This window comes from Cyanistes caeruleus, chromosome 1 (genome assembly GCF_971803275.1).
Source record: "Cyanistes caeruleus chromosome 1, bCyaCae1.hap1.1, whole genome shotgun sequence".
NCBI lineage: Eukaryota > Metazoa > Chordata > Aves > Passeriformes > Paridae > Cyanistes > Cyanistes caeruleus.
The window spans coordinates 19571740-19589341 of record NC_141701.1 but is presented as its reverse complement, the minus strand read 5'-3'; the positions used below and the strand labels follow the sequence as shown (position 1 = coordinate 19589341).

Here is a 17602-nt window from a genome sequence, read left to right as displayed (position 1 = left end):
GTAAAAATCCTTGATAATAGTTTCACCATTCAATCAATGAAAGAACTAAAGCTTCCTACTCGTGTCTTCTTTAAAAAATCCTCATGCAGGGGAATAAGACTTTGGCTTATGGGTATCGAGATTTTGTTGTTTGCAAATAAAATTATTATTACCATTATTATTCAAGTTCTTAATCAAGGTGAACAAATGGCATCTGTTTGTTATCATCCCTCCTACAGAAGACAAAGGCTTCAGTCCCTATGGTACTGACTGCTGGCCCCAAGTGGCTGCTGGATGTGACTTGGCAAGGAGTAGAAGACAACAAAAACAACTGCATTGTGTACAGCAAAGGTAAACACAAACTGATTTTTTTTTTCTTTACTTTCTTGTGTAAGCTACTGAGATAAATATGTACCTGTTGCATACCAGGAAAATTAATACTAAGTCTGCCCTTAATGTCAGTTTTTGTTCCCATTTTTCTTCCATTTTCCAGTTTTGCCTTTTTTTTTCTTTTAGTGATGTAAAAACTTCCCATGGTACCTGTAGTTTATTAGATGCTTTTTAAACACTGAAGGACATCAGCTGGTATAAAATCTACCATACATTTCTCTCTGAGAGTCAGTGCTCTGAGAAACATCAGTGAAACTTATACACTTTGAATAGGTGAATTATTTTGGACTTTTTTTGGGCACACTGGATATCATTTCTGTATTTTACGTTGCAATGTAGACTACTAACTGAAATCCAGTTTCATATGAAGAATGAGAATTAGATTTGACTATGAAAAGGCTTTATATCAACATGGTAGGGTAAGATAAATGGAACTGGATTTCAGGGTTGTCATCTCTGACATTCCAGTCTCTACGTAGCAGCATGATGTGATGATGCGTCACTGGAGTGTATTGGTGAGTGGCAGTGAGTGTCACTTGTGTCTTACGTGAATTTTTAGATTTGTTCAAGTCAGTATGAGTTCCTACAAGGCTGTGTGCCAAAGATGCTTTATCTAACCCACCACATCTAATCGCTCCTTTGGTTCAAGGTGCACAGGTTTTTGTCTTGCATCTCAAAGCAACACAAAGAGCCTTGGGTTCAGTCCATAGCACCAAGGACTATGCACCACTCTGCACAGTGCAGTCACTGTGAAAGCTTTCCAAATGTGGCTGCAGAATCATTACAATATGTTAAAAAAAAAAAAGAGAAACAAAACACCACTTGAATACATGGAATAAAAATAACTTAGTGTAGCTGTGTTTGGCATTTACCCTACAGATCAGGTTGCAAAACTATGACTTTCCTGCCTTGTATTTCAATCACCAATCTCAGCACTTTGTGAATACTTTAGAACATGCACTGTGCTTGTTGAATTTCTTTTAGGCTTTATTTCTAACCAAACAGACCTACTGAGATCAAAGATTTGTTTGCTGAGGCAACCTAGTGACCATTTCAGCATACAAGCATCCAGGCAAATAAGCACCCATATCAATATATTAACATACAAAACACTAATCATAACATCAAAGACTCCTAAAAACTTACTAGAAACAATTACAACTTGTTCCTATAATCATTGCAATTTATACACTTATAAGAGGATTGCCTTTAAACTGCCACAAGCCTTTGAAAGTTGAAACGCTGAAAACAGGGAATTTGCATGTTAAAAATGAGTCGCACACCAGGGTCTTATAAATTCTTTCTATTATAATTACAGAATGTCAACACATTCATTCTACAACCTGAAACACCTGCAGTACTAGAGAACTGGGCTCAGATCTAAAAAGGGTTGAGCTGCCCTCCCTTCACAGCTTGCTGATTGCAGCCCAAGTGGAAGAAGCAGCAAAGTGCTCTGAGTAACAAACACACTTTTGCAAGCCTTTTGCATGAATCCAGAGCTGCAGTTTGCTGTTCATAATATTGAATACACACAGGCAAACTTTTCTACAAAAACTTCTTAATTTAATAGGAAACTAGTTTCACTCCAGAACATAGCTCCTGCAAATTACTATAGGATAATGTCTTTATTTCTGTAGTTACAATAATACTTAGCACATATTTACCAGTTAGACTTCTCATCTTCAAAATATTTTACAAACATGAACTAATTCAGTGTACAGTTTTGGTCCTGATTTTTTCTGGACCAAATTTATTCTATTTCTATTGAAATACAACTTCTTTTTTTTTTTTTTTTTTTCTTTTTTTCAAATAGTAAGAACTTGCTTGAGTTTGATGCAATCTGTTTAACCCAAAATAATAGCATTTTCATTCAAAGGTGATGGATTTTGTTTCACTGATCTTGCTGGTTATTTTAGTACTTGGTTGACAAGGTTTGCTGAGACAGTTGAACAGTACTAGAGGTGAATTCTAGTCTCTACCACAGATGCATTTTATAACTAAAGCTGAGGATAAATACATGTTAAAAACCTTCTACTTCACTAAACTAATGCAGGAAGTAGGTTGTAGATATGCTTTGCTCTCACTGTGTTCTGTTCCTCTCTTTGCACTCTGAGGTGGCTGCTCTGTTGGTCATTAAGCATCTACCCTTGCCTTGAGCCCTGTTGGGATTTTTGTACTAGAAAGATTAATTGGCTTGGATCACAAAACAATGTCAAACAGAAGATGGTAAAATAAATAAGTAGAATAATGTTTCTTCCTTCAATTTGTATCTCATCATTGCAGATTGCATTGCTTTGATTTGTGTTAGCTTTCTGTCTCCTATAGTGCCATTACTTCTAATGAAACGGTGTCAGCTGGCGTGTAGCTGTAATTCGATGTTATGTTGTAGTTGCATATGTATAATTTTGTTAGTTTGCTTAGTAATACGTTGTTATTTCTGAAAGCAATTAGCTGAACAAATGTGTGGAATTGTCCATGTATCAGATTTGGTCACCTGGGAGCTGTTTTCCATACAAAACTCAGGATGAGATGAGTGGAGTAAATTGGCACATTTCTACGACGAAGATAAGTTCAGAATTGGCTAACAGTACATAGTACTGGTTGATCAGTTGCTGACTCAGAAGCACGTGCCATATTTCCTTTTAGCTCATTACAGAGATATCTTTGAGAGCAGAATTTTCCCCAGATCCTTCAGCAGAACATAGGAATGTCAGTCTGATTTCCAATTCACTGGAGTCTGTGAGCACTGTAGTCACCCACATATTGCACACAGAGTAATCACGGGGACAGGAGCCTAGAGTTTGGGTTCTATTGAAAGAGAATTTGAGCTGGCTGGCTAAGTCCCTATTTACCTTCAGTGCTCTCCTTCTCTGCATAAAATACTTCATATTTTCCCTAGGCAAATGAACAAAGCATATGTGTGCATCTATATGTGCATACTTATATATATATATAAATACACATATATACATATATATATATTTATGATGTACACATATAAGATTATATTTCTAAGTTGTTACAGTGCAATCACAAGTCATCTTCTATACAAATCTTTAGATAAAGAAACCAGTTATTTAAAATGCCTCAGAGTACATTCAAAGTGAATAGCTATGAAATAAATATTCAGTATTTGAAATAAGTGTTATTCTAATTATTTACTAGTATCTATCCAGTTTATTCTAGGATTACTACCTGTATTTTTTATAACTACATTTTCCTAATACTAGGACAAGTTAGAAAAGAGAAAAATAGTTCATTAGAGATAGTTAATTATTATTCCATTTTATAAATTCTGATACAAGCTGGCTACTTGTGGCACATGCCATTATTCCACTCCATTTTCTTGAAATGAAGTTTCTACTACTGTAGTTACATTCAAAAGGGATGCTATTTTTTTTTTTTAATATTTACCGTAAAATTCTCTCTTGTTTCAAAAATGGACATTGAGAAAGTCTGTTCAGTAATTTGAGATATGTCCTAGAAACTGAGATTTAAGACACAGATTTTAGGAATTAAAGCTTATTTAGAAATGTATGTTCTTTAAAAGCAAAAAAGCTTCAGCAAAATTTAAGCAAGTTACAGTGCTAGGAAGTATTAACGCATGAACTGTATCATCATTGCTACATAGTGTACTTTAGAAACATTTTTGCCTAACAGAGTTGTGCACCAGACCTGGAAAATCTCTAAGACCACAGTTAAGAGTCTCCCCACAAGCTAGGAGGGGGTTGGAATATTTATTTACTGCAAATCTTTCACTGGAACGGCAAGGATTTTAAAAAATAAATTATGACTGACCAGAATAGAAACAGTGCAAAAACCACAGTTGCACAGACTAAAAGCCATGCTCATGTAACAGACATTTTTCTAGATATTATTTAAACCATTTATGTGAAATGTATGGATACTGTATGTTTAGTGGCATTGTTAAAACAGGGTGTCTGTACAAATATTTAGCTGTGAGAATTATAAAATCATAAGGCGATTAAGTTAGCTAGTTGTGAAATTCCAATATTGCTTTTTAAATGACTTCAGGATATAGGAGGTGCTAAGGTTATTATCTGTTATCAGGAATACAGCGGAATTGTACGACTGGATAATAACTAAACAACTGACACAATGTAAAATTACATTATCAGTGTGTTAAAACAAAATTGCGCCCTAAAGGAGTCTACATGCCAGCTCAGAGCTGCAGTGTAATTATGCTTAACTCTGATAATTAAAATACAACGGAGATCAACAGAATCATTTTCATTAAGAAAATTATTAATGATGGTGGTATAACAGTAATTGATTGCAGAGCACCACAGGATAACTCTGTGCAGGAAAGCCAACATGTGTAACGTGTGTCTGGGCCGGTCGGGTTGCGTTGCGTCCCACTGAGCGTGCTGCCGGCCAGGCGGCAGCCCTGGGGCACATCTCCTGCTGCAAATCCTAATTTAGGAAATACGGCTTTGCAGGCTGCCCTTGGAGGGACAGGGATGGGTGCTGGTCACGGGATGGTGGGATGGGGTCGGGTATGGCTGCCAAAAGGGAGGTGGCTGCAGGCAGTGACTCGCACGCTTCTTAAGCCAGCCGTCATCTCAGCTTGTGTGAGGCAGTGTTAGGTTTTGCATTTCCATTAGTGATTTACTGATGTTATTTCCTCCTCTGCCCAGCCTCACTGAGTAGTTTATGCCCTTCGTTATTTCTGAGAGGATGCGGGAGGAGAAAAATCCCATCCTTGCCCCAGCGCGGTTCCACAGCGCCGCATGACATCTCCATAAGTGATTCCACAGGGTGCTCCCGTTAATTGCGCTGGCGGTGCGGACACAGGATATCAAGTGCCATAAAATGCCTCCATCTCTCCATAAGTGAAATCACAGTCAGTGCCCACTGAGCGACTATAACAAAATCCTTGCTAGGGAGGATGTTGCCTAAGGGTGAGATCTGAGAATTGTCATTTTCTTTGGTGAACAAAAAAACGGGGAGCGGGGGGAGGGAATTTCGGGGGAGTGCTGCTCCACACAGCTAAGGAATAGGTCCTTGCTCAAACAGATTCAAAAGCTGCCCAAAAAAAGTCTGTTCTCCAATCATAATAGGGAAGAAGCCTGCTAGGGTGGATTTACAGAATGATATTAGTTAAAATGACAGCTGCCCACACTGAAACTGTGTCATGTAGTTAATTTATTAATGGAAGCTTGAAGAAAGCAGCACAGAGGAGAGGGCAGGGCAGAAGTCGGGGCTGGAGGCAGAGGGCTGTGCTCAAGCCTTCTGGGGCTTCCACTGGCTGCTGAGCCCCGTAATTCATGTAAAATAAGTCAGTAAACACATAACTGGTTACTTATTTCACCGATAGTGGGGTGGCTTATTTAGTTGATGCATGTGCCATTTACTGAAAATGCAAATATTGTAAAAGGGTTACATGAAACCACTAGGAAAAAAATTAGGGCATTTTTAAATTCATTTTACTAGTTTAAAATAAACATTCTAATTTTTAACATAGAGGAAAAGTTAATTGTTGCAACAGAAGAGTACTTAAATTTTTGTTTGCTGAAAGGATTATTTTTCTTGATTGTTTTGTGAGATCCTTGATACCATGATTTCCCCAGCAAGAGAGTTTCTAGCTAACAAATACTTTTCTTTCCCCTGCAACTTCAGGCAATGTAATGGTACATTGCACCACAGACATACAGCATCAGGGACCCTAATGAGACAGAGGTCAAACATCATAAGAAGTTTAAACACTGCTGCATTAGAATATGAGTATAATTTGGTTTGGGTCAGAGAACAAGTTGTTTAGTAGGCCAAAGGTTAACCTGGGGGCATATATTTTAGATTGCAAGGGGCTTTTTACCACATACTATTAAAAAGCAAATTGAGTATATTTACTAAGTCTGTTCCACATGGACAGTCAGAAAACTGCAGTATCTGCTGTCCTAGTGGATGCCTCCATCAGCTATACAATGTGCTGAAGCCTTTGGTGGTGCTAAAGGTTTTTGTTCTTTCTTTGTATCCACTGACAAAAAAAATCTGGGTTTTTAACAGTACACGTGACATTATGGAAGAGCTTGTTTTGGATTTCTTTTTACAAAATACTGAAAAGTTGTGAAGTATTTCTCAAGAGAAGTGTAATTTATGTGCCTAATGCTTATGTAGAATAATATATCTGCATTCACAGTCATTGGAAGAAAATGTGGAAACACATAAGGGCATGATTGTTAAATAGATGTCAGGCTCCCTGTTTGATGTTGCAGGGATGTTGAGAAGGTGCAGTGCCAAATGGCATTGTTATGAGTGAAACTATTGCAAATTAGTCTTGATAATTTCCTTGTTGGGCACAGAAAGAGAAAATATTTTGCCTCCATCATTAGTTCTTATGGCTTGTTGATGGCAGTCACATTGTTGTGGACTCACTTCAGGCACTATTCAGCTTCAAAGAACTCACAGAGCAGAACTGTGCTTTTTACTTATTTTTATTTTTTACCTTTGTAAAAAAAGTATCTTTATCTTTACCATAGGTCCAGTGGGGTATTTTCTGAAGGTTAGAGGTCAGGGCCTTACATATTTTATTAATATCAACAATATTATATCAACAAATATATATATCAACAATTTTATATTTTATTAATATCAACAGTTAGATTATTTTATGCAGCTTTATGGATATGCATATAATAGCACACTGTATGTTATTACATGCCCTTTAAATTCTAAGCATATAGATGATAAAGAGAAGATGACAAGAAATACCGGAGTACTACTAAATTTCCACTTCTAATATGAAAATGCTTTTGTTCATTATTAGTGTGTTTCATTTACGTAGCAGCCAAATGGTATGAGTTGTTCACATATGTATAGTGTAGCTTTTTTCTTACGTCCTTATCACTTACTGTGTAGTGTATTTCATAGTTTGAAATTGGAATTATTTTTCATTTGAGGAGACAAGGAAATGGGAAGAATACTGACACGATTTGCATGGAATTATGTATTTTGGATATAAAAAGCTGTAAAACTGAGTCTAAAACTCACCGGTGACAGCATATTCAGGATGGAAAAATCTGCACTTCACACTGTGACCATGTGAAAAGAAACATTGCTTCATACATTGAGACCACTGGCAACAATAAATGCAAGCAGAGTGCAGAGACTTTTTTTTTTCCCAATGTATGTATTTGTCCCATCAGTCATTTAGAATTTTTTTAAGAAAAATGTTGTCATTATTTTCAGGATATGAGATATATGCTAAATGCATTTTATTTTTAATTAAAATATTTTTTTACCCATTATGCTCAGTAACTATTCAAGGACTGCAATAACCTTGTGACCTCTGGGGCTCATGGTACCTTTACCTCTGTCATCTTCCCTGCAAAGCAAGAGGGAAGAAAAAAGCCCCAAATTTGCTGAGCCACACATTTCAAGTTGTCAACAGCCCCATCCACAAGAAAACAGAAGAAAATATATATGCACTCTGTCCTGTCAAAAGGCTTTCACCTTATCTTGAGAGACTGTCAGGGCAGGAACATCATGGAATGGACAGGAGTCTATTAAATTAATAAGCTGCTGGATGGTGTCTGGAGAGTTATGATGCTCCATAAATCCAGTTTGATCATGGTGGACAAGGTTTAAATCTGCAGCCTCCTAATACACATCCAGGTCCTGGATTGGATTTGAAGTTTTGTGCTGGAGACACAGAGATAGTCCTGTAGCTTGTGAATTAAGATTTATCATTTTTTCAGGCTTTTTTTTTTTTTTTTTTTTTTCCCTATACTTCCTGACAAAAATGAAAACACCTTAGGGATCCTGGCAAATGTTACAGCTTGAAATGAAAGAGCTGTTGTCAAGGTGAAACCATGACCTAGAAGCCTAATATCAAACCTGGGTCATTCTTTGGAGGCAGCTCCATTGGTGCCGAGTATAAAATGTGAGGAAACAGGGCTGGATCCATCTGCAGCCTGTTTTATAGTAATTTCTATTAAGTAATTTCTATTAAGTACTTCTACTGTGTATTTGTGATACAAGACAAACTAATGGAGTGCCATGTAAAAGCAAAAGCTGAAAAATGTTGAAATATATTCTTCCCTCGTTCAAGGTGCTTGTGTGTATAATGGACACTGAGGTGTGAGAATTCTATGTCCCTTATCTCCAAATGGATTAAGCCTGGTGCTAATAAGAGAGGACCCTCCTACAGCACTTAAGGTGCCAAGCTTAACCTGTGTGGTATGCAGCCATGATGTCCAAGTAGAGCTGCACTACCAGGAATGCAGCATTAAAATCATGTTGGGTGTGTTTTGTCTTTAGCAGCTTACAAGCAAGGCCATTATTACGGCACAGTGGGAGGAATTCAAGTGTTTCTTGGCCACTTAATTGACCTGCAAGCCAGTGATTTATTATTAGGTCCCTAAGCTCCTATTCCTATTACTCTGGAGACTCCAGCAGGTGATTGCTGTGCTTGCCTGCACAGGCGGTGGCAGACCCAGCAGTTCTCTCTTCTCAAACTCCGTAGCCATATTTTGGATCCTGACTAATTTATTTATTGATGATACTTAGACTCTGTGTTAAAGCAATTTGTGCTCATTTTTGTTCTCATTGTTAATTTGGGAGCTTAAGGAGGCTTCCTGACATCTGAGAAGTCTAAAACCACTGTGTATGTTAAAGGAAATGGATAGCTTGTGTTGCAACACCTGGGACGCTGAGATTTGTTTTATGCTCTGGAAAATGGATTCAGAGCCAAAAGCTATTGAAAAAAATCTCTTCTGGAGTGTAGTTTTCCTTAAACAGAAAATGGGATCGAGATGTAACCCCCAGTCATCCATCCATGCATCTCCCTCCACCGTCTTCAGGAATTGCTTAAGAACTGTAGCTAGAGATCATGTGTGACTGAATCCTGACCTCTCTATTGATCCTGGGGATCAATGTGTGTACTCTCTGATACAAAGATCAATGTCGGTGTTTCTCTCCTTCTCCTGTGGTATTTCAGCACTGCTCACTAGTGTAGGCAGAGGCCACAAGGAGCAGGACTCCACAGCGAGGCAGCATGGTGCTGAGGCTGAGTGCATGAGCACTGCAGACCACGTCTATTTTTCCTGATGCAATAGTGATTGCACCCTGTTCTTTGAGGCAGGTTATGAAATGGGTATAGTGAAGTGGGGAAAAGGGAGGCTGAAGGCTACAGAAAGAGCTTCAGCATGGCAGAAAATACAGGAGTCACTCACTGCAGTTCTCCTTGCACTTGAGGCAGGATGTTCCAGGTGCCTACAGGTGTCCTTCTCACCAGGGCTGGGGCACCCCTTGGTCTTCCCAACTGAAGAAACTGAAGAAAGTATGGAGAAGTTGAAACCTGCTTCAATATGTTTTTAATATCTAAGGAATGAGCTCTTGTTACTGCAAACATGGAGAGAACGTAGCAGTTTTTTAAAATGTAATTTCTTTCCTTGTTAGAAAAAAAATGGAAAAAATTGCTGTTCCAGTTTTGCTTTTTCTTTCTTGTTTCAGTTTCACTCTGTCAGGGCATATGGGGCAATGTGATGCTGACAACCAGAAATCCTTGCTAGATCATACTTAAATTGTGATATTTGAAGCAAGTTATGATGTTGAAGAAGATTTAGTAGAGATGTTCTGTAACTGAGTGGTGATGCACATGATAGTATGTAGGCATATATACTTGCATACATGCATATGCATATATATAAACAGAAACCAAAACCTCAGGTCTTGCTTAATCACTTCAGCCTGTATTTAACTCAAGCTGCAGAAGTTTCTGAAATCTCTTCCTATAGCTGCAATATATACTTCTGCATGGGTGGCTCTATCTATTCTAAACAATTATGCTATCACAGGTTAGTAGTCATTAGGAAGAGATACTATTTGAAAATTACTTCAGAAGGTAGAATAAGTCCTAACTTTATTAGGCCTTAAGAAAATTACTACTATTAGCTTTATAAATTGCAGAAGAGTGTTAGTTTTGCAATATAATGGTGGAAGTAGAAGTCAACATAGAGAAAAGTAAGCAATTTATGGAGTGCAAACCAATGTAGAAAGAATGTTGAAAAGTTAAACTGCATTAGAAACACTAGATGAGACATTTATTCAGATGTATCAGATAGATTAAGTAACCATTGTAACTTTTTATTTAAAAAATCAAAACATTGATCATACATACAGGACTCTCTATTTTGGTGAATGAAGAGTTCTTGTTTGAAACAGTGGTGATGTAGAAACACACACAAGTTGAAATTTTCCTTTTACAATTGAATATATATAAATAATGCACTGGAAGCATATAAGGATAGTGCACTAATTATTCAAGATCTGAAAAAATTAAAGACATTTTTAAGAAAACTGAGAATCATTGGATTAACAGGAATTTACTCATATGAACCATAAAATCATGGAATGGCCTGGGTTGGAAGGAGCTTAAACATCATCTAGTTCTGACCATCCCTGAATGGACAGGGACACCTTTCACTAGACCAAGTTGCTCAGTGCTCCATCCAGCCTGGCCTTAAACATTTCCAGGGATCCACATCCACATTCACAGCTTCTCTGGGCAACCTGTTCCAGTGTCTCACCACCATCACAGGAAAGAATTCTTTCCTAATATCTAGTCTAAATCTACTCTTTCAGTTTGAAGCCATTTTCCTTTCTGTGTCATTTCATGCTTTGTCAAAAGTCCCTCTCCATCTGCCTTTTAGGCTCCCTTCATGTACTGGAAGGCTGCAATTAGGTCACCACAAAGCCTTCTCTTCTCTAGGTTGAAGAAATTGAATTCTCTTAACCTTTCCTCATAAGAGAGGTGCTCCGTTCCTCTAATCTTGGTGGCCTCCTCTGGGTTTGTTCTGACAGGTCCACGTCCTTTCTGTACTGGGGTCCCCAGTATGCAGCACTCTGAGTGGGGTCTCACCAGAGAAGAGCAAAGGAGCAGAATCACCTCCTTGGACCTTCTGCCCATGCTGCTTTTGATGCAGCCCAGGACTTTTTTGGCTTTCTGAGCTGCATGTGCACATTGCTGGTTCTTTTCCAGCCTCTCATCCACCAGCACCCCCAAGTCCTTCTCAGCAGTGCTGCTCTTGATTTGTCCATTCCCACAGCCTGTGTTGATATGCTGACCCAGGTGCAGCACCTTGTATTTGACCTTGTTAAACCTCCTGAGATTTCCATGGGCTACTTCTTGATCTTATCCAAATCCTTCTGGATGGATCCCGTCCTTCAGGTTTGTCACCCACAGATGTGCCAGCTTGGTATCTTCTGCACATTTGCTGAGGGTGTGCTCGATCCTTTTGTTTGTGCCATTAATAAAGATATTAAATAGCACTGGTCCCAGTAGGGGCCCCTGAGCAGCACCAGTTTTCTCTGATCACATCTCTGAGACATTAATCACTGTCCTCTGGATGTGACTGTCCAACCATATTCTTATCCATCTAGAAGATCATCCATCAAATCCATCTCTCCAGTTTAGAAAGCAGGATGTTGTGGAGGACCATGCCAGAGGCTTTATAGAAGTCCAGATAAATGACATCTGTTGCTCTTCCCTTGTCTACTGATGCAGTCACTGCTTCACAGAAGGTCACAGGTCAGGCAAGACTTGACCTTGATGAAGCCATGCTACCTTCAATTGAAAATTAAGATGAAGTATTGTTGTTGGTCTTTAGCTGAAGCAGATGTTCAGGCATGTAGGAATGGAAGCATCTGAGATGTAGGAGAGGTAGCATTGTCTTTGGCCAGATAAAACATTTGCTGACATGATAAGATGGGCAATTGAACTTAGAGTGTGAGATGAAAAGGAAATGTTTTGCACTAGGAAATGAGAAGGGTGGCATCAAGTGATCACTATGCATCTTCTATTAATAATCTGTTCTTTTAAATGTGAACAGGCTCACTTTTATGGTGACTGCATGTGCATTTTAATGGATTTAAATTATGTGAGGTTTAAATGCATTTTCAAGTTACAATTAAATGAAAATTTAAAATAAGACTGACAGATTGCTAAGGCTAAGCCAGTTCTATGATTAAGGTTCAATTAAATTATATTTATCATGAGAGCAAATGAAGTATAAAATCACAAACAATGATATTTTTCAGTGGCTTACTTTGGTGGAAAGTGTAGTCTGAAGTATGACTTTGAGACTTTTATCTTTCATTCCCTCCTAAAGTAGAAATTAATTAGGGCTAAACAAGCATTGGCTGTAGGTTCAGAACCCCATCCCAAGTCTTTTGTGGACCAGTGGTCCAGGAGCAATTTACTGTTTGTCATGCAAAGTATTATGTATTATATTTGTGTTTAACTAGCTAAGTTAGGGGAAAAGTTGAGATTTTAATATTTGTTGAAGGAATTAACTGTTTTTGTTACTTTCATGGAAGCCACTTCTGGCCCTTTGCACTTTTTCAACAGAGCTGCTGAGACTGATTCTTTCAATATGGTTCTCTTTCCATGTACTTTCAATGTAAATCCCTAAATATCAGAAGCTCTGCAGTGACTCAAGGGAATGCTGGGTTTGTATGTGCCAGCTGTGTTTCAGTTTTATCCAGTGTACCATAACAAGTGAAACACGACAATTTTCTAGCTTGCCTCAGTATGATCTTCAGCTTTATGTTGGTGTGGCACTGGTGCTCTGTATTTTTGATAACACTTCCTAAAATTCATTATTTATTTGTTCTTCCTTTTTCCTACAGCAATATGTGTAAAAGGAATTATATTCTGCATTCTCTTTTATTGATTTGATATTAATTTTATAATCTAGGACATAAGTGGATTAATTTTGGACATTGAGAAACTTGAATTTTTTTTGTATTTTTAAAAAATTATCCACAGCATGATAAAAATCATTATTTCAAAATGCTATTTCTCTCCTTTTTAAAAGAGTGATGTTAAGCAGGAAAAAAATAATTTTGGATCAATTACACCTAAAAAAGCTCTATAATATATTCAGCTAGAAGATTCCAAAAAAGTGATGAGCTGATACATGACCTTCTTCTTTTCAAGAACATATGAGCACACTCAGGAAAGTGAAGCATGATTCTAGTGCTAGTGTGTCCCTCATTATTGAAAAACCTAAACATTGGAATAGTTGAATACTCAAGGACTAATTGTACAGAGAGAATTCAGTTCCTGAGTAAGAGACATCTCCAAAAGCACCCATTGGGAAGTACTGTCCTTAACAAAAGCATTTTCTTAAATGGGATTCTTTTCAGCTGTTAAACTGATACACAGGAGATCTGAGAGTTGGTCTTCAAGATGAAGATATTGAAGAAAATACTTCAAGTTCAGGACTGCTATTTTTGTGTGTTAGTCTTGTATGGCTGGTTCACGTCCCAAATGTCATCTCTGGGATGTTGATGTTACAGAGGAATCAATAGAAGCTGATTAGCAGAGGTTTTCTTTGAGCACTTTGGCGTGACAGTATGCCATTAATATCCAGAAGCTTGTTTTATTTTTACTTACTTTCTTTACCTTCTTTCTTTCTAGAGAAAAGTTGAGTGAATTTGCTTTTGAAGTTTTATTAATATTGTTAGTTAATTAGTTAGTTATTATTATTATAATTTTGGATACTGGGGGAGAAGAGAGATCCTGCAGTTTTTAATAGTAAATCTGAATCTATTTTGTCTTTTGGAAACCGCCCAAACAGATTTTAGCTGTATAATTCAAATCAAACACCTGATTTATCAAACTGCATCCCTTTCATAGTAACAATTTGTCAGATCCTGGTAAGAGGTTGCCTCTGATTCATGTTTCAATGAATTAATTTGCTGTGGCCCCACAGAATTAGGTAGTGGGTGCATATGTCCAACTAAACACAATAAAAAATATTGTACACCTTTCCTCTTACTATTATTATTTTCATATGGCATGTGTCATGAAAATGGGTTAATATTTTCTAAGTGAAAGAGTTTTGTAGAATAATACCATAAGTAGAGGACACAAAAAGAAAAAAAAAAACTCTGAAAGAACAAATCACTTGGGAAACAATCTTATTTTTCTGTGATATTGTTAAAGAAAACTTCAAATTTTAAACTCAGTATTCTTGTAGAGTTGCTATATTATTTTACTTTATCCTGACATAAATATTCTTTCTGTGGAAAATAGACTTCTTTAATAGCAGTAAACCAGTTAGGCTGTGTCCTTAACACAGGGAACAGCTGTTAATGTTTTGGTATATTTAAAATACTTTCATTATATAGCCTTTGGTTGGTACATTGTATTTTTGTTGATGTTTTTTACATCAGCCAGTTGCCTTCATTGGCATTTACTGCTATAAAACAGATGTAGTGGAGCAAAAGAATAATCCCATAATTTTCCTCATTCATTGTTCTCATTTTTCTCCTGATTTTCTGACTCTGCAGAAATTCAGGTGCATAGAACCACATTTCTGAGTAGTCCTTTCTTATCATGTATAAAGTACCATAAATTGTATGTACCCAACGATAGTGAACCCTGCCCTCCAGAGATCGAAAAAAAATGTCACTAGTCGGGGTAAGTAATCAGCAGGGACTTACAAGTCCCTTGACATCCTTTCATCATAGCTCCTAAATATTGTCTTAGCAGTAGGGCTCTCTGGCAAATTAAAACACAAGAGAGAAAGCACATAGGACTTAATGTAGAATTCAGGCAATGAAAAGGAGCTGCCACAAGTAACTGAATCCCAGCATTTTTATATGTGGCTTGCTTAATTGCATTTGCATTTGTTCCCTTTTGAAAATGGCATACATCATTCTGCCTTTCTCATTGCTTATATAGCAGTCTGTGTGTGATAATCTAGCATTTAACTACATGTAGCTGGACTGCTAAATAAGTTTTGCAAAGTGATAGCCTGCATATGATGTGGCATCTTCAAAATCCTTTTGTATTATCTGGCCACAGTATTTAGTATAAACTGAAGTAATAGCACACAAGGAAGATAAACAATATACAGTATTCTTCATGTCTGAGCAGCCCAAAGAGTGAGTGTATGATTTACAGCATTTGTCACTGAAATGCAGGAATATTTTTCTTGATTTTAAGTGTTTTTTAAATGTATGTATGCTTTTAAGGTAGGAGGTAAGAAACAAACAATTCAAGCTGTATTACTTAGGTAGGATTTGGATGCTTAGCATGTCCACTTACATCTATCACTATAAAGTAAAGAGAATAAGGAATTGTTTGGAAGGATACTGATGGATTGTTGAAATGTAACTACTCAGTCAGTGAGACTTTTGATAATGCTTATATATATACTTGGAGGCCAAGGTGCTGACATATAACATAGCTGTATTTCATTAGGTTTATGTAAGAAAAGTGAGAATTTTCTGAATTAATTTGCTATGCTCCTTTTTTAAAAAGATTTCCTTTTTCAACATAGATAAGTCATGTTTTGAGGAATTTTAACATAAAATTTGTACTTACTTATCCCATGGACAGCTCACAGCTTAGCAAGTTCCTTAGAATTTGAAATCTTTCCAGTTCTTAGTTTAGCACAAATTTGTTTCTACCTGAGGTCACACTATTAGTTTCTTAGAAACAAATTTGTGGTAAACTTGTTACCAGACTTACATAAGGAGAAGAAACTGAAACTTGAAATACTAGCAGCAATTTTTGGTATTTCATTTGCATCAGTGACACATGGCTTTGAATCTGGACCTTAATTCACACTTCCTCAGAAAACACTAACATTTGGATTTGGGAGAAGGTTGTAATTCTTGGCTTGAAATAATTTTTTTCAGACTGGTCCAATCTTAGGGCATTATGTAACTTTTTTTAATTGGGGGAGATTGTGATGACCTGTTTCTCTTGGACAAAAAGAAATGCAGACAGGCAACCAAAGAGACTGAACACAGTGTTATTCCAAACTGTCAGGTTGTTCATAGGTCTCTCTAATACTTCTCAGGTTCTAGTCTGCTGTTGATATAGTTTCAATAGATACACTAAGGAAAGTGCCAAGACCAGCTTTGACAGGGTTTTCTTTTTTTTTTTTTTTTTTTCTCCTTTTTCCCCCCCCTCCTCCTTCTCTTTTAATCCCTGTGGGGCTCTGTGATTTTTCATAGCTGGACTAAAGTTGTGTCAACGGGAGACTTGCACCATAAAGACTGAAATGTTAAAGAAAGCTACAAGGAACAGCTTTGAGGCAAGGTTTCAAGCTTTGTCATCACGCTTGAAGAATTTTCTGTTTAATGTACTGTAATGCAGTATTCAATGGGGACAAGTTTAATTGAGTTTTACACAACCCAGTTGGGAGTAGCGCTGCAAGGTAGGTGATGTCTAGGTTTTTAATCTTCCACTCCAGAGAGGCTTGTTGACGAAGTGGTTCTTTCTCTTTGTAAGAAAAAAGGGAAGCATGAGAAATGATACATCCGTGGATAAAACCAATTGGCAACCCCCAAAGGAATGAGGGCGATAAGGCGAATCCAGCACTTGTAAGAAATAAAAGAATCCAACTGTTCATTTAAATGAGAAACAACACATGTGATTGAGGAGGCAGGGAGGCTGGGCACTGGAGTGGGGAGGAAGGGACTAATAAACAGAGTGGCTGGTGTTGGAGTTAGGCGTCCTGCAAAAACCAACCAGGGTTTGTTAGGCAGATTACCAAGGAGATAGTTAATGACATGTATTTTTTAAAGTGAAAGGAGAGTCGGGCATTTCCTATGTCGGAGAAGGTGGCTGAAGTGGCAGGAGGGAGGAAGCTGCTGTTAGGCAAAGCCCTACTTAAAGAATCGCTATTCCTTCCCTGAGGCCTAACAGCAGCTCTCTATCAAACAGCATAAAAATAGCACTGGACCCTGTCAAAGAGAAAATAATACCTTCTGTGTAAGCCTCAGTGTATTAAACTGTAGTCCTGTTCAAGTTACTTCTCCTAGAACTTAAGCAGCCAAAAGGATAAAAGCATGCAGTCAATATACTGCCAAATCATCTCCCTGCTCTAGGTCTGCATCCCTGCTAAAGCAAAAAGTGTTTATCTCTCTCTAAAAGTACTGTCTGCCCTTCATGAAAAATTCTGCTCTTGCCAATCTTGGACAATTATGTGTTAGCGCTTATTTTAATTTCCACCTACAAACCAATACTTTTCCACTTGTTTTCTCTTAAGATATTTAAGAGATTTGACCTGTTATGTGACTGAAACTGTTTGCTTGTTTTGTCCTTTCATGGTTATATTGGTGTTTTTGTTTGGAGGGGTTTTCCTCCTCTCTCCAGAGTCATTTGCTGGGGAAGATGCTGTGCTGCGCAGTGAGCCTTCAGGTTTCTTCTGCCACCTTACCATCTCTCATTTTGCTCCATCTGAATCGA

General features: G+C 37.6%; 1 protein-coding gene across 2 annotated transcripts in view; it reads left to right on the top strand.

The window, feature by feature from the left end:
• ZFPM2 (zinc finger protein, FOG family member 2) overlaps positions 1–17602 on the top strand; it is a 305701-nt gene that overhangs the window by 194959 nt on the left and 93140 nt on the right. For both annotated transcript variants that reach the window (XM_086880820.1, XM_086880829.1), the window contains one exon: positions 219–330. In XM_086880820.1, the coding sequence (XP_086736946.1) occupies positions 219–330 (112 nt within the window). The remainder of the gene's footprint in view (positions 1–218; positions 331–17602) is intronic.